Raw genomic sequence first — 22,239 nt, 5'->3', positions numbered from 1 at the left:
CTCTCGGAGACAGCAGACACCCCCGCTCTGATGGGCAAAATTACACAGCAAAGCCCAGTGTGCTGACTCAAAGCAAGAGAAGTGCTGTTGTTAAAAGCGATGCTGTTGTGCGCTCCTGTAACAGCATCGCAAATCATCACCTGCAACTGTGTTCGCATGCAAACATGAGCTTAAAGGGCTGCCAGGAATTTGCGTTTCCTTTTTACGGTCTCTGTGTAAAAGACACGCCGAGCATATTTCGAAGGCCTGCGCTCATAATGTTTATATTCTGAGTATGAAAGATCATCTCTGGATTGGATCTTTTTAAACTCGACATCAGCACGAGTCCTGAACATCATCTCCGAAAACCAACAGGATCGGAGAGTGCGTGTGTGGGAACTGTTCGGTCTAAATCAGCGATCGGATACCGCAACCAGAATGCACTTTCACCAATCAACTTTATATGAAACGGGAAGTTAAGCAACGATTAAAAAGAAGAAGAGGGCAGCGATGTATTTCTGCAAATAGGCAATGATATGAGAAAGTGAGGGGGAAAGAAAAAAGGCAGCTGATGGATTAGAAAACTCTGCAAAGACGCGACAAAGCGAGCGAATGTTCAGGCAGCCTGGTGAAAATGGACAGACAGCGAGAGGTGGGCAGAGATGGAGGGAGAGTCGAGAGAAAAAGGCAGAGAGGGAGCTGAAGGGCGGCGCGGCGCGGCGAGGCGAGGCGAGGCGAGGCAGCCACACGGTGACACAGCATTTTGTAGTGTTTGCGCACTCGTATGGCACGGGAAATCCCCTCTGCTTACGTCAGATGGGGGGCCACGTGTGTGGATGAATGTGTGTGTTTATGTCAGAGCAGAGTGGTGTTGGTCGCAAGCTGGACAGCGCGAGTGGCTGCTTGGCTTTAATTTGCTTCGTTACAGGTAGGCCAGCATAGGAGACGCACTTTAGCCAGCAGTAGGTAGCACAAGGTGTATTAGTAAAGGCAGGAATACGAGTAAGCGTGGTGAGACAGATAGTAGATGATGGAATCTGTTTCTGTGGGTTGGAATAAAGAAAACGCCTATAGAGAACAAAGCAAAAGCATTGATTATAGTAAAAGTAGAAATATTAGCAGAGCTGTAAAGAAGTTCATCCTCTGCTATATGGTGCCAAGCTTTGACTGAATTGGATGGATGTTTCCTTAAACAATGAAGAGGAAGAAGATAATCCACCACATCTCTCCAAACACCAAACCTTCCTCCCCCCTTTAGTCTTTTTTACCATCCTCCAGCAGACACCTGGTAGTCGCTGACAGAGCATAATCACAGCCCCAGACAGTGCCATAATCCCAAACTATACATGCCTTCATTTAACTTTGCTTCATTCACACAGGTCCTGCCTCTCGCTGCCACCTGCAATTAGAGTCTTCCCAGACTTGGACCAACTCACACAAACACACTTATTTCACAGACAGACCACAGAGAGGCTCATTAAAGCTCCTCTGGTTGTGTGTTGTCTAAATTTCACGAGGTTGCAGGTGGAGGGCAGAGCTGGCCTGCAATTAGACAAAGTCTAATTAATAGCATTGATTGGGCTAGCCACCCCAGCTCTGTATGCTCCACATCCTTCTATGAACCCTAATCCTCTACTTCATTCACATGAACAATAACAGTCACCTGTCTCGAGGGGTTTAAAAGGGAAAGAAAGCCTTTAAAGCACATTATCCACATGCAACAGTGAGCTGCAGTTTCGCGGGAGAGAATGAAGGATGCGGTTTGCAGCCAGTCAGGAACTCAGCTGCTGCATCCATACAGAGGATAGAGGGCAGAGATAGAGGGACTGCGGGGGAGGGATACTGACGAATGAATGATGAATGGATGGCCACATCTTTTGCACATCTTCTGAGCCTCCAGAAGAGATCATTTTTGAATGAATCTGTGGAAAACACTGCATATCCTTATAGCTTTGAAGGCTACATGGAATCTTGGCCCTTGCCGTGTTGCTGTCTTGGCGAAAAATGAAGAAATATAAACCATATAACTGTGGCTCTTCTATGTAGCAGTCAACACATTATCCTTACACACAGGGTCACAAGCTAGTGTATCTTTAGTGTCAAGGGGTCACCACCAGTGTTGGTCAAGTTACTTGAAAAAAGTAATCAGTAACTAATTACTGATTACTTCCCCCAAAAAGTAATCCCATTACTTTACTGATTACTTATTTTCAAAAGTAATTAATTACTTAGTTACTTAGTTACTTTTTAAAAACACGATTTACAACCTGAAGAGGTGATAAAGCGATAGATCTTTCAGCCCAATTCTACTTTTTCTACATAATCCATCATACAAAATGTAATCAAATGGAAAAGTCTCTTTTTTTTAACTTGTTTTATCAGTTTGAATCTTTTAACTTTATGCATCAAGCAAAAATGTAATTATATGCACCATTCTCTGACTTGAATAAATTAGTTTAACATTTAAACCTATTTTCTACACATTCCAGCACATAAAATAAAATAAAATATTTTTTGTGTTTACACTCACTCTTTCAAATAGATGCAAGTAAAACACAGCAGAAAATAAATCACATCAAAGACTAGCGGTCCTGTTGCTCTATTTTCACCTGTAAAGCAGGACTGCAGTAGGCGGAGGTTTACCCTGGTGCAGGTGTGCCGCGGTCAGTTGAAGAATCCGCGAGTTTCTCTGTGAATTTCCCATTACGTCGTTGCGCACTCGGTGCTTGCTTGGAAGTTTAGGGGTTTTTTTCGCTGTAAAAAGAAGTTTTCTTCCCACGCACGATGGACGCTAATGTTTTTGTCACTTTTTATGGAATCAAACTCAAAGTAAGGTCAGTACTTCCACGCTTTAAACGCTGCACGCTCATACTCTCTCCCACAATCGATATGTGATCCATTGTTGATCTGCACACAGCTGTTGTCACTAACGGCGCACTCGCTTACGTCACTGTCGTGAGTAGGGATGGGTATCGTTTAGGTTTTATCCGATACCGGTGCCAAATCTGTACTTTTGAAACGGTGCCGGTGCTCAAACCGGTGCTTAAAGAATGGAGAACACAAAATTGGTCCAAAAACCTCTCATGTTCAGCTGTTTCCCTCTTTTTCTTTGGTCATTTTAGCCTTTTTGGCCAGGGTGAAGGGAGTATCTGCCATCAAACAAGAAGACAGCCGCATGTAGCTATGATGATGTTTGCTAGTTCACCTTATATGCATTAATGTAATAACGTGGTTAGCCTTCTCAACGTAAATTACACACGAACAACATTAAGCTACTCACGCAGAGAAGAACGGCTGCTGCTGCATCATCATCCTCATCATTTCTGCTACACTGGCAGGGCTAGGGGCCAGGACTCTATTCTTCGGGTTTTTGGGGGATGTTGCTCCAGGTCCGATAACTGGCACCACACCCGCAATAGATGCGCTCGGTGTGAGGTCTCGCAGCAAGCTATCAAATACGGCGCATTTCTCGGCTTTTAAAAAAACGCTATGCGTCGCCAGGTGTTTCATCGGATTTGAGGAGTTACCTCCTTTGACAGTATCACAGTATCAGCTTAAAGCACTTGTTGCAGGCTGCTGAGTTTGCATCTTTTGCTGTGAAGTACAGCCAGACTTTTGACCGCTTTGCCTTGGGCATTTTTAATCTGTAGCTCTGCTCTAAAAGAACGTACGTACCTGGGCCCGCCTACTATCCTCGGAAACGTAAAATGATTGGTTAGAAGTGTATCACAGCTCAGGAAAAAAAAGCACCGAAATAAAGCACCGAAATGTGCGCTGCTTTTCGGTCTGGTTACTACCGTTTATGTCAGAACCGGTGCCATCATGGCACCGGACACCGGTACCCATCCCTAGTCGTGAGACATTCTCGCAAAAAAATCACGGTTTTAGTAACGCAGTAACGCAGCGTTACTACGGGAAAGTAACGGTAATCTAATTACCGTTTTTGCAATAGTAATCCCTTACTTTACTCGTTACTTGAAAAAAGTAATCAGATTACAGTAACGCGTTACTGCCCATCTCTGGTCTTCTCCAGCCTGATCTCTGGTCACCACCTAGTGTAACCCTTGTACTGGTCCCAATCCTGGATTATGGGAGGATTATGCCAGGAATGGCATCTGGTAGAAAATCTGTGCCAACATGCAGAAATAAAGGAGTAGCTAAAAGTACTGAAAAATGTAAACATAAACTGGTAGTACCTCCTAATTCATGCTACATATACACTTTGTTTACTCGCTGACATTTGACACTTTCAATAATGCATACCCCCACGATCAATAAGATCTGGTTCCAGTTTTACACACATGCATTTTTTAACGAGTCTAGTCCTTCTAGCAGCTCTGTTAGGCTGAGCTTTGAGTTGCAATGCTAATGCCGACACGCTGATCTTTAGAGGGAAAGTCACAGTTTTACAATGCAGTGACTAGGAAAGAAATATGCAAATGATTACACCACAACATCAAGATTTTTGTGGCTTTTAATGATTTCTAAACTGTTCATTTTCCAGGGTGGAAAATGTCCAGCATACATTTTTAATGATTTAAAGAAAGACAAGAATTTATTGATTTTATTTATTTACTCTATCTTGAATTTTGTGGGTGCACAAAAGTATTTTTTGAACTACACTACTGGCTAAAGACATGGATCAGTGAACCTGTCACTTTGCCAAGGTCTGAAAGAAGACCCAAACTGTCACTCTGACAGGAAACTAGTAAGGATGTTTATCAACAACCCAGGAAACATTAATCAAGGCACAAGCCTGCCATTAACTCAAGACTGTTCATAGTGAAGCGAGTTTTACATTCATCATGGACTGAGAGGAAGCTGACCAAGAAAGAAGGCAATGCTCCAAAATCTACATCTTCAAGGCTTAACTAAAATTTGCAGGTGTCCACATTGCCCATGTGGACACCTGCAAATTTGCCAAACGCCAAACGCCTTCTGGAGAAAGGTTTTAGGGTCAGATGAGGCAAAGATCATAATGACAACACTAATGTTTAGAGGAGTAAAAGTAAAGCTTTCAAAACTAAGAACACCGTACCAACGTCAGGTATGGTGGTGGTAGCATCATGCTCAGCCGCTATTTTGCTGCCAGTGGTACTGCACAAAGTGGTTGGAATAATAAAGAAGGAGGACTATCTCCAAATACTTTGCCTCAAATGCACAGCTGGATGGTTGAAAGTTGAACATACTTGAACGTCATGGGACAATCATCCCAAACACACATTAAAACATGCTAAAATTAAGCTTGTGGAACCCCTTCCTAAAGCCCCAACCTCAACACAACTGAAAAATTTGTGTTTTGTTCTAAAAAGTTAAGTCTGTGCAAGGAAACCAAACAATTTAAAGGAACCCTAGCAGTTCTTCAAGGAAAAGAGGTCAAATATACAGCCAGAATTATGCCAGAAACATTACATTTATATATTTACCCATATGGAAAAGATATATATAAATCTTATAAAGTTTTTATCTGTCTTGTATGAAACTTGTATGAAAAGCATACAAGAGTGAAAACAGATATAAGATCCCTTGAAAAATTTTATAATGAAACTTGTATGTTTTCTATACTTACTAAAAAAATATATGAAAGTAATGAGAAAGTGGCCACTTTCATGAGTAAATCATATATGTTTTTACTATTTCTTTTCCATATGGGTAAGCTTGTATGTCCTGTGTGGATTAGAAAAAATCCCAAATAAATCCAAACTTGTGTGCCCAATTTTTATTATTTAAGGTCAGTAAAGATGTGTGCTGTATAATGATTCCACCCTAGAGAAAGAACAGTTGAAAGAAATCATTAAAAAAAAATACCAAGACATTAGTTACCATGATGAGTGCATGCAAAGTGTATGTATGCAAAATCATGACCACAACTGTATGTGCAACTGTAGTGGAGCAGCATGGAGGTGGTGCTCCAGTAAGCAGAAAAACTGTCTGAAGTCTGAGCTTTTAGCTGCCAGGGATTACGTTTACACAGACTGATCTCACTACTTGAACTTGTATTAACAGGTTTCAAATAGTGATGTTTAATTCAACATTGAAACAGTACTTATATGACCTAATAAGTGCGCACTAAAAACTTAACAATCCATCCACTGGCTGCTGAAATCCATCAGTCTGGACCAAAATGGACTGACCAAAGCACAGATTAATATATGCATGTTTTCAGTCACTAGTGTGGCTCAGAAAATACAGGCAGAGTAAATTAGTGAACAATAAGTGTGAGAGAATTTAGAGAAATGGCACATATAGACTTCTATTGCCCTAAAAGACAAATAGATAAACTTCTCAACCAAAGTTATTTCTCTGTCAGTTTAACATACATGGTAAAGTTCATTGTTAGCAAGGATGTGGATGGTATGAGACACTTTTGTAGTATGACTTTTCCACAGTGCACAGTAACAGGAGGTCAGCTAAATTAAATTGTGCACCCTATGTAATATTTTCTAGTAGAATGCATAAGGATCTCAGCTAAGCTTTAGCTCAGCTGTTCTGCTGGAATTGTGGGATGATCATGACTTTGTTGTCTGCCTATAGTAAGATCGTATCTGACCATGATGCTATGCTCAGATATAAAGTTTAAAAAGTTTCCCGTCATATCTTTGTCTCAAAGGCATGCACTTTTTTCTCCAAACAGTGGCATCATAAAACACTGAGTCATTTGTCTGTTTTCATGCTCAGCTGCTGTGTTGCATGGTTTTTGTTCATGGGTTGTTGCTGCTACTTCAGAAGCCATTTAACAGACAAGACAGGACAGGCCAGAAGAGTGCTGATAGTAACCATTATTTTGTGTTTGTGGCTAAGCAAACATCATACCTTTTCCTCTAGATTTTGATTGTCAGTTTAAACTCCTAGACAAACTGTCTGCGGTGTGTTATTTACATTACTTTTATATTGACACATATAAGAGACTGATAGAATAGTATGAGCCAAAACAACAGCAAAAATCCCATCACAGAGAGTTTTGTATGCGCAAATGGAAGCATGTCAAGCAGATTACAGTCTATAGGAACCTGGTTATTATCAGTGGGGTGCTATCATTCCAAAACTGTTGCTTGTGCAATATATGATAATTTTTAATTCTATTATTTTAGTGTGCAAATTCTTCTCTCTCATAATGATCTTAAAGCATATGAAAACAAATCCAATTGTCTTTCTAGGCATATTTGTTGGGAAAAATTCCAAAAATTCAAGGTGCTTGTTTTGACGCAGTGTGTTTTCCTTCCTTGGTCATGCTTTTGCAGCCTGCTTCTCCCCCTCCAATACTGCTGACCATTTACTGCATCTTCCCGTCCTCCTCTTACTTGACTTTACGGCCCATCCCCCTGGGTTAAGATGCTGGTGCATGTAAAAACACACATAGTCCCACGCGCGCACTTCCATTAACACACACAAGTGAGCACTTTTAAAACCCTGCACTCTGTCTCTCTCTTTCTTTACACACACATGCACCCCCACGCACACACAAATAGAAAAAACGGCCCAAGGTTAACCCCCACCCTCATTTGAAAACCTCAAGAGGTCAAAGGACAAAGCACAGGCAACTGCCGGAATCTTGGGTAACCGTCACAGTTAGTCCACTCGGTCTGCTCAACTGTCTTGTTGACTTTTTCACTGCCTTATCTTACTGAGAATATTCATGTAAACTGCAACACTTGCAAAACCTTGATGGTTTCAACATTACCCATCAGTATCACACACAACATATATACACTCCCACTGTGGAACTACATTTAAAGTAGATAAAGATCTATCTACTTTTCTGACTACTCAAAACAGAGTGAACAATTTAGTCCCAATAGAATAGTTTCCAGTGGGGCTGTTGTCCAGGAGTTGTTCTTTTTACTTCTAAAATTAACAATATATATATAATTTGTCCAAATTTTTGCAAATAAATGCTTTGGAATTTTTTCTACCAAGCAGTTTGTTTTGTTTGTTACAATACAGAGCATTGCATCACTTTATAAAATGTAGTACATCGAGATATCTGGGCCATTTGAGGTTGATTTGCACATTGTGACTCACATTGTGAGGAATTTTTCCTCTAAAGTAACTAATTTAACATGAACTCTCCATATATGACGCATGCAACTGTCCGTCCCTTTATAGTCCAGCAAAAGTTCCTTCTATCCATCTGAACGAACATCACTAAGAAGACATTTGTGATCATGTAATGATCTGTAATAAATGCTCGCTCTTTCGTGCTTCTCTGGCTAAAAAGCAGAACAAGTTTGCAATCTAATGATGTTGGTGTATTTTAGGCAGACAATCAGCAAACACTCTCAGGCAAACAAAAGAAAAACAGTTTTTGTGCTTTACTTGATGTCCTATGAACGAACGTTCCCATGAAATGCACTGAAATGGATGGATGTTAATCGATATGATAATATTTGTATGATAATTTGCCCATAATTTTACTGTTGTGGTCAGGTTTTTTCAGCCTGCCTTTAGGAAGAAAAAAAAAAACATTTTACACAAAGCACGTTGATACTTCTGGTATTCTAAATCTACAGTATAAGCAGTATTACGATAACTCAAGTTAAGAGACAAGATGTTTTCACTCCCAACTTGTCATATACTGATGCTTGATTAGGAATCCTTTTTCCTTACTATTTACTCCTGTAAAATCTTTTATTTACATGCTGGGTAAGGCTTCAGAATGCAGTTTTGAAAGATGATGGTGAATAACAACGGTCATTCATCTAATTGCATCATCAAATGACTTCCAACCAGAAGGCAGGAAGTCAAATTCTGCCCTGACTTGGCTCTTTCTGTCAGTTAGGTTAAGTTAGGTTAAGAAAAAAACTCTTGGTTTGGGTTTAAACATTCCTTCCCATCAACACATTTACCATCCTTCCATTTCTTTAGTTACCTACAACAGTAATGACACTGGCTTTCAGCTACCTTTTCAGACAGTCCTTGCACACTAAGCTAATCCTATAGGTCCTGACCAAGCATCAGAATTTGATGGGTTGGAAGTGCTAACGGTTTGTATGAGATTGCAAGCGTTTCAGTACCTCAACCACTTCCCACTCGTCCCGCCTCTTCTTCAGCTGTTCACATTTGCGCAGCTTGCAAATCTGTTTGCCCGTCTTACGGTTCAAACAGTTTGCGCAGGTACCGCAATTCTCTTTGCGGAGACAAGGAGTGCAGGCTCCACATTTCTTTCTTCTTTTCTTCTGGAGGTCAAGCGTGGCTTCCAGCGAGGCGTCCAATGGAGACAGAGAGAAGAGCCCTGCTTCCTGGTGCTCAGCTTCGATATATTTGCTCAATGGGGATGTTGTTTCTATGCATTTCCTTTGCAACTGAAGAGACTGAGCCTCCCCCATGTCCGCGGGGAACTCATAAACATTCTCAGGTGCCAGACTCGTTCCTCCCTTCGGCCTGGGCATAATGAATGTCCTGCTTTATTTGTTCAGTTCTATTATTTAAAAAGACTGAAAACAGTCGACATACATGCAGTTAAGTTTAAAAAGTAGAGTTTAAAAGCAACATCTGCTAAAATCTCAATATGGCATAATCATCTGGCTGCTCTTAAAAACAGATTGGGAGATGGATAACTTGTCTTGGATTAGTCTTTGAAGATAACTTAACTTGGATGTTAAACCAGCTGCTGCTACACAAGTTAGATTGATGCTCATTTTGTCTACAGGTAAGATGGCATTATCAATGTAATGCTTGTGCTGCTGGTCACAGGAATGGCCCTGGAGAATCTGTGTGGTAACTTCCAGTCTGGAGTCCATCTATCCCAGCTTCCCTGTGGTATGGCCGGCAGCCCGCTCATGGCTTTGTGTACGGAAGCCAGGCTCTGTCTAAGTGTGCAGAGACAACAAAGGCAAAGAGGGAGAGGACAAAACATTTAAAATCAACATCAAAACACAAAAAGAAGTTATTTGTCATTGCGAGGTTTAAAGCGTGGGGCCCAAAAGTCTCAATGTGTTATTGCCTACTCTTACACATTTATTTATATACAACTGGCGGCTTCACATTAAATGCCCAACATTAGAGTTCAGCCTGACTGCTGTCTGGATATCGTCTGGTTTCTGAACACAGCTGTCGGTGCTGTGCATCCAGTTGGCTCATAGCCATACAAGCCTACGTGAGCAGTTTGAGAAGATACTGTGTTATAATGGCAGGCCCCACATGGACAGGGGGGCTTATGTCTCCCTGAATGAAAGGAGGGGGGTGATAAGTTGAAGCCAGGGACAGTCTTCTTTGTCTTGTAGTCGCATGCTCCAGTCAACCATCAGTAAAGTGAATTGTGCTGAGAAAACCCACGGTTTCTTTGCTACTGCCTGGTTTCACAGCCTGCTCACAAGGTGCTTTTAGCACATATCAAAGGCAACCTAAACCACTTTACCTCCAATGAACATGCTGTTTATTGTAACTTTTAGATGATCTCTAATATATACAAGTGCCTTCAAGGGTGGGGAAATTTAAAAAGAGGTCACAATGATTTTCTGGGGAGATATAAAGTGACAACCTCTGAGACTGAGAAGTAAAGTGGAGATGCTAAAAAACTGCAGTTCATCTAATGGCCACTTGAGACCATTAGATGAACTGCCTCAAAAGCAAGTCATTCCCCATAGACTCCATGCTAAAAAGCAACCTTCGGAGCTTTAAAAAGGAGCTTTTATACAACCTGATACAACAAACATTTGTTTGCCTCTTATGGACAGTTCCCCCTTTAATAAATAATCTATAGTAATGCTGTTATTTTATAACTGGACAATCGTCCATCTGGATACTTGGATTAGGGGCATGACCTCCTCTAATTGGAGGTTCACTGAACTGTGGCATTCCAGGATCCTGTGCTGTTTGTGCCTTTTGGAACATTTTAATCCACTTATTTGAGAAATAATATTACTGGCTGTGTAGCAGTCCTACAAACGGTTCACAAAGGTGGTGTTTCCCTTGTGGTAAGTGAAATTCTGTTATTTTATTAGTCTGTTACTAAGCACCTATAAGTAAACATGTGAGTCTGTCCATTGCACCAGTACAGTTAATGAGCAGAGCTTGCTAACCGAACTAGCTAGCATTAGCTGATGACTAAATACTGCCCCTCATCCAAGTATGGCCAAAAACTAACATCAATTTGCAAAATGTGGAGTTTATGGAAGACAAACAAACTACTTACAACCTGTAAATCTAGGTCTATGAGGCATTTATAGTACCCTTATATTTGAAGTTTTGCTAGTTGGCAGCTTTGTTTCCTAGCTAACCTTAACTAGATAGCACCCTTAAGCTACCAAACAGATTTATTCCAGTAAAAATTTTAGCAATTACTTATATAACATTTGGTGTAAAGACAAACCTATAGATGTCCTCTGCAGCAAGGCAGCGTAGAGTTAACATTAAAGTAAGCTGGAATGACAGCTAATGTCATTACAGTGGCACTACTTTTTAAGGACACAATAGCAGTCGCTCACGTAGCTGTCAGTTAGCTGATAAGCAACAGCTGGAAGTTGATAAGCGGTGACAATGTTGCAGAAGAGTTTTATTGAAGTGCCATTATCTGTGTAAACATGCAACAGTGTAAATAAACTCTGACTCATAGCTAGGATATTAAACTACAAACACTGCGCTGCACAGCCGCAGCACGCGCTCCGGCAACTACTCAAGAAGCACGTGGTTAATCAGCAGTTGTGTCGTCTCTTTAATGTGCTGCGGCCAGTGTCAAGTCTGCATGAGCACCCCTCCCCACCCAGACTGCTGTTATTACTGTTACTGTCCACGTGCTTACCGACAGGGACCACTGCAGGGCGCCCGGCCGCCCAACACCGATCAAAGCAATCAGATAAACACTTAACAGCCATCCTTAGATTTACATTACGATAATGCCCATTATCTGGCCTTCAATACACAAAGAGCAGATTGGGCTGTAAGCGAGGGCACGCGGTTAATTGCCCCGGGTGCCAAAAACGGCACGTTAGCCGAGCTTCAATACACATTTTTGATTTATATTCATGTTTAAAACTTACCTGCTGTGGGGAATTAATGCGAAGCTGCACATTTATTTTTAATTTTTTTTTTTTTTTTTGGAAAGCGTTATATTGGTATATAACATATAACGTGTGCTGCTCAGAATTTTTCGTTTCTCGGTTGTTAAAACAAACAAACAAAATCGCTGCTGTGAGGGAAAAAAACATCCACATTATTATAATGGCGAGCGATAACTTACCACTAAATGCCGCGATATTCCTCTGTCGCTACAGCCTTTAAAGTGTTTGAAAATGGACATAAAGTTAAGCGAACGAAAAAAATAAAAATGTGAATATTCGAAATGATAAAAAAAGAAAAGGAAAAAAAGGTTTAGAAAGAAGTTTAGAAATGTGCTAAAAAAAGCGATGCACGAAGGAGAAGAGTGAGGACAAAGTTGGACCCAAATGACATAACTGACTTTAAACGGCTCAGTCTGGTCGATGGGGGGGGGGGGGGGGGGGGGGGGGGGGGGAGGAGGGAGGGAGGGAGGAAAAGGTAGTAGATTGTCTTTTGGAGGGGTTAAAGTAAATTATGGACTGGAGTCCAGCCAGATGGAGCAAAGACACAGGGCTGATGTCACACATCTGGAAGTGGAAGTTACCATAAGATAATCCAATGAGTCTTACCTTTAAAAATGATGTTTTATATAAGATCTTGAGAAGCAGTTAGTGTGTTTCAAACCAGATGTTTTGACATCATGAAAAAACCCAACAACACTTTAATCCCATTTAGAAAAAAAACAGGACTTATTATTACTTATCAGTAATTTCTGATCAACAAAACATTGCCATCTTATCTAGCAAATTGGCACTCCTATCTTTGCTTAAATGGAAATGTGTTTTTAAATATTTACATATTTTAGAAACCTACATCCACAACTCACCTACAGCTGAGCACGTCTGATAGTTACGCTGGGTGTATTGTGCAACATTTAATGTTGGTTAACTTCAAAACTGGACGCATTTTCTGTATATGCAGTCAAGAGAATCTTTCATTTATTTTTTTAATTTCACTTTGTCATAAAAAAACTGCACTCCAAGACTGCAATCCTTCACCAAAAAACTTGATATTCTCTACAAACAATGGATTAAATAAAATCCATTGTTTGTAGGGATCCAGAAGGATGTGTGAATCTGTATTAGCTTGTGACATTAAGCCAGTGTCTTCTAATTTCTCTTAATTTACTTTGAAGATATGATGCCAAATGTTATTTTCTTGTTCTATACAAGTGAAGCCACTGAATACAGAAACTGGCATCTGTTTTTGGCTGCCAATCATCCTGGGCTAAGCCCCTCCTCTGTGAACAATTTCATATAGGGTTGCTCATAATAGCTCCAGTAATCGCACACGTGCAAGCAAAGAGACAACCTTAAACCAATTGCTTCATTGATGGATGTAATCATAACTTCAAAGGACAGTTTGACTCTTGTAACACAATATCATATGTGGAAAACACCACATTATACACATTGAGTAATCAGTGTTATTGCTCGGTTATAACACATCAAATTCTTTATTTTTTTTTCACTGTTTTTACACTCCATTGGAGGCTGTGTAAGAAACACAAACATTTTGCTGTAATCACAAAGCATTTCTTCTGAGGTACCGCGCTGTTATATCTTAACACACTTTTGTTTTCGTTCTACTCTTAGCTGATAACACCAAACTGTATCTGTAGCAACCATGACTCTCCAAGCCAGCTTTATGAGACCACAATGTGATGGTGGGCTGATTCCAGCCGAGACCCTGAGGCACAGATGCATCACTTTATTACACTCTTATTGATTCATCCAGTTCACCAGTTTCCATGGCGACAATCATAATCTTATGTTTATACAATGTATGCAAAGACAAACTTAAAACAAAAATGCACATCATACTATAAAGGCTGAGATAACCTTTATGGAGCATTTGGACCATAGGGTTAAGCACCAAACTGTCAGGGTCAACCTTATTTTCCAAGAAATTTAATGACAACATTCTGTAATTAATCACAATTACAGCTGAATAAAAAGAGGTGAAGATGCATGGCTTTCTGGTAATAAATAGCTAAAAATAAAAAATAAAAAAAAAGTCACTGTATCATTCTTATTTGCAAACAAACAAACAAACAAACAAACAAACAAAAAACTTCAAAGATTGAGGACCGTTTCAGAGACACGTCTAATACATCAGCATGCTGACTCCAGTGTTGCAGACAATATCATCAAACTGCAGCAAAGAAGAAACAAAGAACAGAATAAACAGAAAAAAGAAGGCCCAGGGTGCTGGGAAAAAAAAGAAAACCTGGACAGCAGGATAAGAAGTATAGTGTGGATTTTCACTGGCAGTAACAACTCTTTGGAGCTCAAACAGTTATTGTAGGTCCGTGCCATTTCATTTGAATTTAACTGCTTAAATGTGCTACAGCACTGTCAAACAATACTTTTTACCTTGCAGTGTCATCTGAACCTAGAATCGTAGATTCCTGGCATAATGTACAGGTCACTACTTCATAATTAATTCTAATTTCTTTGTGTAGAAGCTCTCTTTTAATATACTCTAGGGTCCATTTATCCAGTAATCCAGCCTTATCTAAATACATGGATTTGGTTTGTTAACACCGTCAGTGAAAATCCTGTAAACGGTGTATTATATGGACAAATCTTTATTGGGTTAGTGTGGTTTGTCTGAGTTCAGCAAGGACAGTGTTGGAAATTTTTTCGGACACTTGCTTCAAACTTGCCTGATTTAGGCAAAGTTCTACAACAGAGGTTTCATGTCTATGTGTAATAGTCCACTCAGAACTGCTACAAGGAGCCTCCAGTTTGTATTGGTAAGCCTTCATGGGTAAATGCATAAGCACAAGGAATGTACCAACTCCTCTTTCCCATCACATCACCCCTTAGTCTCATGGTGGCTCAGTCCGGTTGTCACAGAGAAGCAGTCTTTAAGTCCGGACCTGGAACTTACCAGCCTTGGTCATGTACTTGATGCCTTTGAAAGGTTTATACTTCTCACCATACATGTCCAGCCGATTCACTTTCAGTCCTGATGAAGGAGAGAAAAACATCAAGAATTTATTAGACTTATGTGTTACTGGAACAGAACAAATACCAGGGTATCTGGCTTGATGGTGGAGGGCTCTTCTAGAGATGTTTCAACTAAAACCTCTACAGAGATTTCAACAAGAGATTCCTAAAGCTCCAAAGGCTTTGTTTGCTCTGAGTTTAGTATTACCGTTACATTCTGTGTCACACTGTAAAACATATTTTCATAAATGTGTCAACCCTTGGTGAAACTTGAAAAACTAAGATGGTTGTTTTATACTTCACTGAAAATAAAATCTATTTCCTGGTGTCATGCAAGGTTTATTTATGGGTGTAGCGCCATCTAGTGGTCACCATCTCACTGTTCCCCTACAATGGGACTGTCAGGTGGTTGTCAGCTGACCAGACTGAGCCTAACTGTGTGGGGGTTGAATTAACTTTTCTGTGGTTTAAAAGGCAAAGTGGAGCTCATTTTCACTATTACAGTGAAATTGTCAATCTCATTCAATGTTCAGCTTGGTCACTAAGTGCAAGAAGAGAGAGGATCACAAATAAGAAATGAAGGAATTCTTGAAAGGCAACAGTCACATGTACATGAACATGAGGTTCAGATGGTGTGTGTGTACCTGAGATGGCCATCTGTTGGATCTTGAACTGAATATTGATGGTGGGGTTCTCATCAGGTTTGGATGCTCCAGCCTGCAGGCTCATGGTGCCCTTCAGACTGGGAAGCTTCTGTGGGTTGATCTTGCCAACATCCCATGTCAACAACTGGTTTAAAAAGAAAAAAAATGCACCAAGATGACAGAATTAAATATTTTGTCTCTTAAACATATTCAGATAATTCGGGTTTATATATTTATTCATTCTATTATTTACACTTCCCTTCATCTGTGTTTTTGTGATATAAAGATTGCTGCACAGTTACCTTTGTGACTGGGTCAAAGGTGTATGTTCCCTGGGAGGGGTTCAGGTTGGCATTGAGGACGCCCCGAGGAAGCTGGCTGCTGACTAGGACCGACTCCACGGCCTTGCCCATTGTCTGTTTGGGGCCCAGGGTCAAATCAAAACGCCCCTGGGAACTTCCCTCCCGGAAGGTGATGTTGTGTTTCACGTACACTGGGATGGCTACCAAACTGAAGGTGATAAAACAACATCAGCTATTAGACAGTGGAATCCTACTTTATGGATTAGCATTTCTGTTTATATCCTGATTAGATACATGTAATGAGTCAACTATGTGATTAAATGTTGCTACTAGCCAGTTAAACTAATTATTCATATTTTAGGACACTGACTATAGTTAATAGTTTTGTCCATCTATCACTGGCTGGGGCTGCAACACTCCTCTCTGGTGAACAGGAAAGTAAGACAGATTCCACAAACTAAAGCAGGATTCTGAACTAGAAAATGAACGGTTGTATGTTGCCTGTGTCACAGCAAAGTACTAACTTCTGAGAGCTGACGTGGTAGGAGAGCAACCGGAAGTTTCCATCGGGTGGGATGAAGGAGAGGATCCGCTCGGCTTCCCAGCGCTTGAACCGAACACATGGGTGGAAACTGACATCATCCAGCAGCCGTGGATTCTGCGAAAGAAATGCAGTGGGTCAGGAAGATTAGTGGTGAAGTTTCAAAAACATTAAAATACTTTTAATATCTTTCCATTTCTTTTTGGTATTTACCCAGTGTACCCTGTAAGAACACACAGCACTTATTCCAGCAACACTTTACACAGTTGTGATGTTACTGCATGAAACGTGGGATTTTCGTCAGCAAGTTTCACTGTAAATTTTTGTGGACGTTCAGATTAGACACACTTCAAAGGAATTTGCACTGAATATTTCAAACTGTTGGACACCATAACTGTTGGATGCAACAATTAAACCTTGTAAATAAAGTAGGCAGGAGAGTAATCTGAAACAAAAACTCAGTTAGTCTGACTTACACTGATCTTTCCTCTAGTCAAAACTGGCTGTTATAGCAGAGCTACGCTATAAACAGACAGGTTGACTGTTGTTTTAAAGTCCAATAGAGGTCCAGTCATAATATCGATCAGATTGTTGCAATGAAATAATCAAATGTGCACGTCGTTGTTTTTATTAAATCCATAATGGAATGATCCTCCACATAGCAAAGCCTATTTCTTTCAACATATTTCTACCATATAATCTACCTATGAAATCAGTCTTATCTGCTGCACAGTGAACTACCACATCTGGATGGTTGCCTCTCTGAGAAGCAGACGTCAAAGTCTCAGAGAGCGTTTCAGTTGCCCTTATGGGGCATGTTTTTTCTTGACCTCCTTAGTTTCATTTTTTTCCTGTTCTAAAGGATAACAAAAACCACATCATGATCACAAACTCTTGCTAGAGACTTCAACAAGGACCTCCAGGCAAGAGTCAGAAAGAACAAAGAGACAGGAAGAAAGAGGCAATGCAGGGGGAGAGAGAGAGAGAGAGAAGCTGATCACTTGAGCTGAAGTTTGATTACTGAAGTGTGTTTCTGTCTTGCATTGGAGAACTGCACGATTAAATTTTTGACTTTGTACTAAAAAAGGTTTTGCCCAAAATAGAGTATAACTAAAGAAATAAATATGCCATCAGAGAATGAGAAAAAAAATAAGTGCATGGTAACGATGTCAGCTTTTAGCACAAGCAATTTGCTCTTGTTAACATCACTGTAACATACATTTACTTGTCCAGACTAGTCGAGGAAACGTCACATGGCGTGGTGCAGGAAATAGCTATGACGGGCTCATGTAGGCAAATCGTCAGGCAGTGATTTTTGGAGAGCTTGATTTGCTTTGGCTTTGTGTTCTTTTGGCAGAGCACACATTTTCAGTGTTGGACAGCTGTGTTTTTACTCCCAATTGTGGGAAGCCAAAATTGTAATCAAGATTAAAATGTGATTACTTGTGCTGCCCTACTTGCATATTACAGGAAGCTTTTATCAGGAAGTTTTATCATCAAAACTGTGACGCAAAGTGCAGATACTCTGGAAAATCAGCTCCCTGCATGCTGCGGTATAAGAGAAAATAAATACATTCTCTGGCAGCTGAGCTCCTCTCAGTACTCTGGTCCAAAATGTGCACAGTGTGGGTGTGACATATTTCGAAGTAAATGTTACTGTATGTTTGACTTTTACTGTGAATATTAATTGTAATGTACAGCACACTGATTTAAATGTTTCCAAGCTGCACCTTGGAGAACCCCCTGCTTGCTACACAGTTATGACCATTTGTAATCATCTGTTATTTGTCTGGAGAGTTCACAGGCTTAAAATATAACAATATAGAGTTTGTGAAAAAAAAGAAACTCACCATGAATGAGAGGGTGAGATCAGGCATGCCCGTCAATTTAACGCAGGCATCGATGACTCCCTGTATTTCTGCTGTGATGGTGGAGCCTATGGGGGTGGAGTTGATTAGAAACAACAATAGAAAGCAAAAAAACATGTTAGAAGAGAAGGCAAGTACAAATAATTGTGTTGTAAAGCTGACATTTTATGTATTGTATTGGCCATTTTCTTTATTTTTTGACTGATTGACTAGAAACTCCTTTCAGGTTCTTCCTGATTCACAAGGGGTCACCACAGCAGGTAGCTCTGCGTGTGTGATTTGGCAGAGATTTTACACCCATCCTGATGCAGCCCCAAAAGGAATGAACCAGAGATCTTTCACTTGTTAAGCAAATGTGCAAACTACTACACTATGGAGCTACTGCCTTTCCGATTAAATGCGGATTAATAATTACTATGTCTCCCATGCATTATAATGCAAGCAAACAGTGACATGTTTCACAACAAACAGTTGAAAAGAAATACCAGATTTATCGATGATCGCATCGATCTCCTCCACCACGTCGAAATAAGCTTCATTGTTTGTGTACTTGACCCCAGTGCGCCGCCAGGGGACTACAGACAGCTGGCCTGTAGGGAGCTGTTCACCCACATTGGTGCTGCCTGGAAGCAGAAATTAACAACAGTATAGGATCATGCACACAGAGTCAAACAGCTGCTGTAATATCCATGGCTCACACTGTCAATTGAATTCATTCAATGCTATTTAGATGAACTGTAATTGTTACTGAAAGAAGTTTCAGCTGTGTATGAACAAAGCATTAATGTTGCCTGAAATCAGGAAGTAAAAGCAGCACAAATAAAAGACTGAAAGACCTGTGATGGTGTTGACCATGGTGCGGAGGATGGTAGGAGGCTTAATGAGCTCTTTAAGAATGTTGGACTCTGTGGCCAGAGGAAACCCGTTATCCAGCATCTCCTCCAGTAGTTCATAGACCACTACCACATTGTCCTTGATGGCCGCCTCTGTACACACTCCAAAATAGTCCTGAGAACAAAGCACACAAGCAGGATATGCACTTTTAGTTAACTACAAATAATGATAAAAGTAGACAGAAACAGACATGAGAGGGGAGGAACAACCTGAAAGGTGTCTACGACTCTGTGCAGGAACTCGATGACAAAGAGCGGCGGGACCTCACTCTGGATGACCGCCACAAAGTAGATGTGATGCCTGAGCACACTGATAAGGTAGTGATGAGGCGTGGGGATAACTGGTGGGACATTCTCTGGCTCAGTAGCTCGCTCCTGGGCCTCAAAGAAGTAGTCGCACACGGAGCGGCTGACCACACTTTTCCAGTGCTTCTCCAGGAAAATATCCCCTGAAGCGTTAATTAGGAACAAGCTGTGGATCATTGTGGCTAAAGGCTGTTGGGAGGGAAAAACAAGGGACCACCAGAGGTTTTTAAATGAGAAAATGCTAAGACCAAAACACCATGCCTTCTGTTAACATAAAGAACAGAATAAGAAGGTTGTTTAAGTGTCGCATTAAACCATCAAGTGTGACAGTGAGGTAGCAGGCGCAATGGAGAATTTTACCCGAAGACAGACCCTATTCTCACATGACACTGGGAGTACCATGCTCTGCTCTCCGGATAATACTGTCTATACACTGTGCTTAGTTTATATATGAGAACGGCTCAAGTAACAGAGTAGGTCTACTGAGCTGAGACTGAAGTTCAGGGTTTCAGAAATTAAGAAACTAACTTACGATGGCTGAGAAATGTGACTCCAGAATATAAATTATACATGCGGCAAAGCTATCAAGTTTTAACCGGATATAACTTTACAACTAAAATAATTGCAACTGCTAAACTATCAAGTTTAAGAAAAACAGGCGTGTAACTAGCTAGCTAGCTAGCTGTTTCTATTAGATTGTAGATGAAGGCCTCCATCTCTCTGTACGAGATGCTACCTCCGTCCCTCCTCCTGCTTCAGTCTTATGACAGAAAGCTCCGTCACTGGGTCCAGGGGGTTAAAATACGTTAAAATAACGATGCTTTTGTTTGACGAATAAAATTGTAAGTTGCCGCTGGAACCATTTCTAAAATTGCAAGTGACTCACCGAAGACAATTTTCGGACGTTTTCGTCTCGCCTTTCACCTTTTTTTCCTCTCAATGAAAGATTAAGCCGACGTTGCTTCCCGTTAGGTGGAGCAGCAGATCCTGAGTGAGGAAGGATGGCAGAGCAGAGCGAACCAATCAGAAGAAAGACCAAGCGTAAAATCCCACCTTCTTAATAGAGGCATAGGCCAACAGTGCGGAAACTGGTGGCTCGTGACTTGGCTGTGATTGGTTTATAGCGGGAGAACGACGGTAAACACCAGTAAAAATCACCCGCTGATTGGTTTTAAGATGTACCTGGTCTGACATTTTGTTTGCGGGATCAGATTTCATCTTGTGGAGCTCTTTTTCGATTCAAACAAATATAGGAATATTTACATAGTCTGCCTCTTATTATTCATTTTTACGTGTATTAAAAAAAACCCACCGTGAAATTGCAAAGGCAAAGACAAAATGCACATAATAGCCCACAATCTGATATCCATTAGGGGGGGTTAGGCATACTTTATCCATAATAAAGTGAGACTTAGCGATGCCTTATACTAACGTTCACCGTAAAGATTATCAAATGTGATTTAGACAAACAAAGAACCCATGCACAAGAGCAACTTTGGGCTCGTGCTCATTCTTAATAACATGTCAATTACAAGTTGTGTACACAGTGCAGTGAATACACAGATTTAAAAAACTAACACTCATCTTTGCCACAGCAAAGACATATAACAGTATAACTGTAACACATAACTGTCCTAACTCTTTATCATGTTTCAGATGAGTCAATATTGAGTCAATATTCCAAATTTCAGTAAAGTTTTTGAGCTGCTTTTGTACAGCTCTACACGAAGGCATTAAAACAACCAAACAGAAGAAAGGAGATTAACAACTTAAGCAAAGGGATCAAGAGTGTTAAAAGGAGGTACAAAATAAGCAGCCCCGGGGAAAGGGAAGGCATAAATAAACTCAGAAGCAGCCTTCAGGAATGCCTCAACCGACTAAGAAGAAAGAAATTGAACAAGGAAAAGAAGACGAGTAAAGCCCATTTCATTAAAGATCCCTACAACTTCCCTTCAATTCAAGGACACATACTGAGCCTGATAAAACCTACCCCTTGGCAACCACCCAGAAACGGGCATGGCAGAACCCCCCCCTTCCATTCTCAACACCAACAAACCAACATGGAAAGAAGTACATGAAGTGACAAAAATGCTTGAGCTGTTTTAGCCCCAAGACCCAGCACTATACCCTAAAAGTCTCCCCCATCTTGAACATGAACTTTATCATTACAGCAACTGAAAAGGTACCCAGAGGTCCAGCAATGGATACAGGGGTGCAACAATAGGTCAAAAGGGGCTTCATGGATGACGTCACAATCACAACATCTTCCCAGACATTGTGCAGACAAGACTGGTTCTAGCCAGACTTGATAAGGTGGTAACATTGCCTAAGATTACATACATCCCAAAGAAATAAGGGAGGATGATCATTATGAAACTCAACATTACTGACAAGTGCCATCTGCTTATGCACGGCAAAATCATCCAAGTATCAAGGACAATCTCGTAAATTATCTGGGAAAGTGGTATGACAAGGTGCTAAGGGACAACCATGTCCACAGCACTGAGGGGGAAGCAAAGCTGAAGAGTACTGAAAAATCTGGATACCTGGGGAAGTGTAAGACATGGCTGTACCAACAGGGCCTGCTCGTAGCGACGTAGCGGACGAAAGTGTATAAAGTCCCACTTACAGTGGTGGAGGGAAAATTTAAAAGTACCTAAGAAGGTGGCTGGAAGGAGGCATTTGAGAGGAAGCACTACAAAGAGCTGGTGCAGGA

General features: G+C 40.7%; 2 protein-coding genes and 1 long non-coding RNA gene across 3 annotated transcripts in view; 1 reads left to right on the top strand and 2 right to left on the bottom strand.

Annotated features, from left to right (window-relative positions):
• Positions 1–12,356, bottom strand: part of tet3 (tet methylcytosine dioxygenase 3) — a 49,608-nt gene extending 37,252 nt beyond the window's left edge. The window contains exons 1-2 of the mRNA XM_086313371.1: positions 12,158–12,356; positions 8,994–9,788 (exon numbers count right to left, since the gene is read on the bottom strand). Of these exons, the coding sequence (XP_086169497.1) occupies positions 8,994–9,368 (375 nt within the window). The 5' untranslated portion in view covers positions 9,369–9,788; positions 12,158–12,356. The remainder of the gene's footprint in view (positions 1–8,993; positions 9,789–12,157) is intronic.
• On the top strand, positions 10,192–17,108 carry LOC147316824 (uncharacterized). Its single transcript, XR_015131747.1, has 3 exons — positions 10,192–10,895; positions 15,900–16,129; positions 16,428–17,108. It is a non-coding gene; the product is annotated as an uncharacterized LOC147316824 (long non-coding RNA).
• Positions 13,054–20,705, bottom strand: ap3m2 (adaptor related protein complex 3 subunit mu 2). The gene is made up of 9 exons (XM_086313372.1): positions 20,410–20,705; positions 19,428–19,712; positions 19,161–19,332; positions 18,810–18,947; positions 18,307–18,392; positions 16,440–16,573; positions 15,916–16,123; positions 15,614–15,758; positions 13,054–14,988 (listed from the first exon to the last, which is right to left on the bottom strand). The coding sequence occupies exons 2-9, from the start codon at positions 19,698–19,700 to the stop codon at positions 14,888–14,890; spliced, it is 1,257 nt and encodes a 418-aa protein (XP_086169498.1). The 5' UTR covers positions 19,701–19,712; positions 20,410–20,705; the 3' UTR covers positions 13,054–14,887.
• Between the last annotated feature and the right edge of the window lie 1,534 nt (positions 20,706–22,239).

This window comes from Aulonocara sp. 'chitande type north' Nkhata Bay, linkage group LG12 (genome assembly GCF_057382095.1).
Source record: "Aulonocara sp. 'chitande type north' Nkhata Bay isolate Kocher_YH1m ecotype deep benthic linkage group LG12, A_spYH_male_GT1.1, whole genome shotgun sequence".
In the NCBI taxonomy this organism is placed as follows: domain Eukaryota; kingdom Metazoa; phylum Chordata; class Actinopteri; order Cichliformes; family Cichlidae; genus Aulonocara; species Aulonocara sp. 'chitande type north' Nkhata Bay.
The sequence above is the reverse complement of the archived record's forward strand: the minus strand, read 5'-3'. Positions and strand labels throughout refer to the sequence as shown.

Coding starts and splice junctions, on each gene's coding strand:
- ap3m2 (XM_086313372.1), bottom strand. CDS start 19,700: ATGATCCACAGCTTGTTCCTAATTAACGCTTCAGGGGATATTTTCCTG. Junction 16,124..16,439: donor TACCACGTCAGCTCTCAGAA/GTTAGTACTTTG, acceptor TATCACCTTCAG/TTTGGTAGCCATCCCAGTGT. Junction 14,989..15,613: donor CCAACAGATGGCCATCTCAG/GTACACACACAC, acceptor CTCCTTCATCAG/GACTGAAAGTGAATCGGCTG.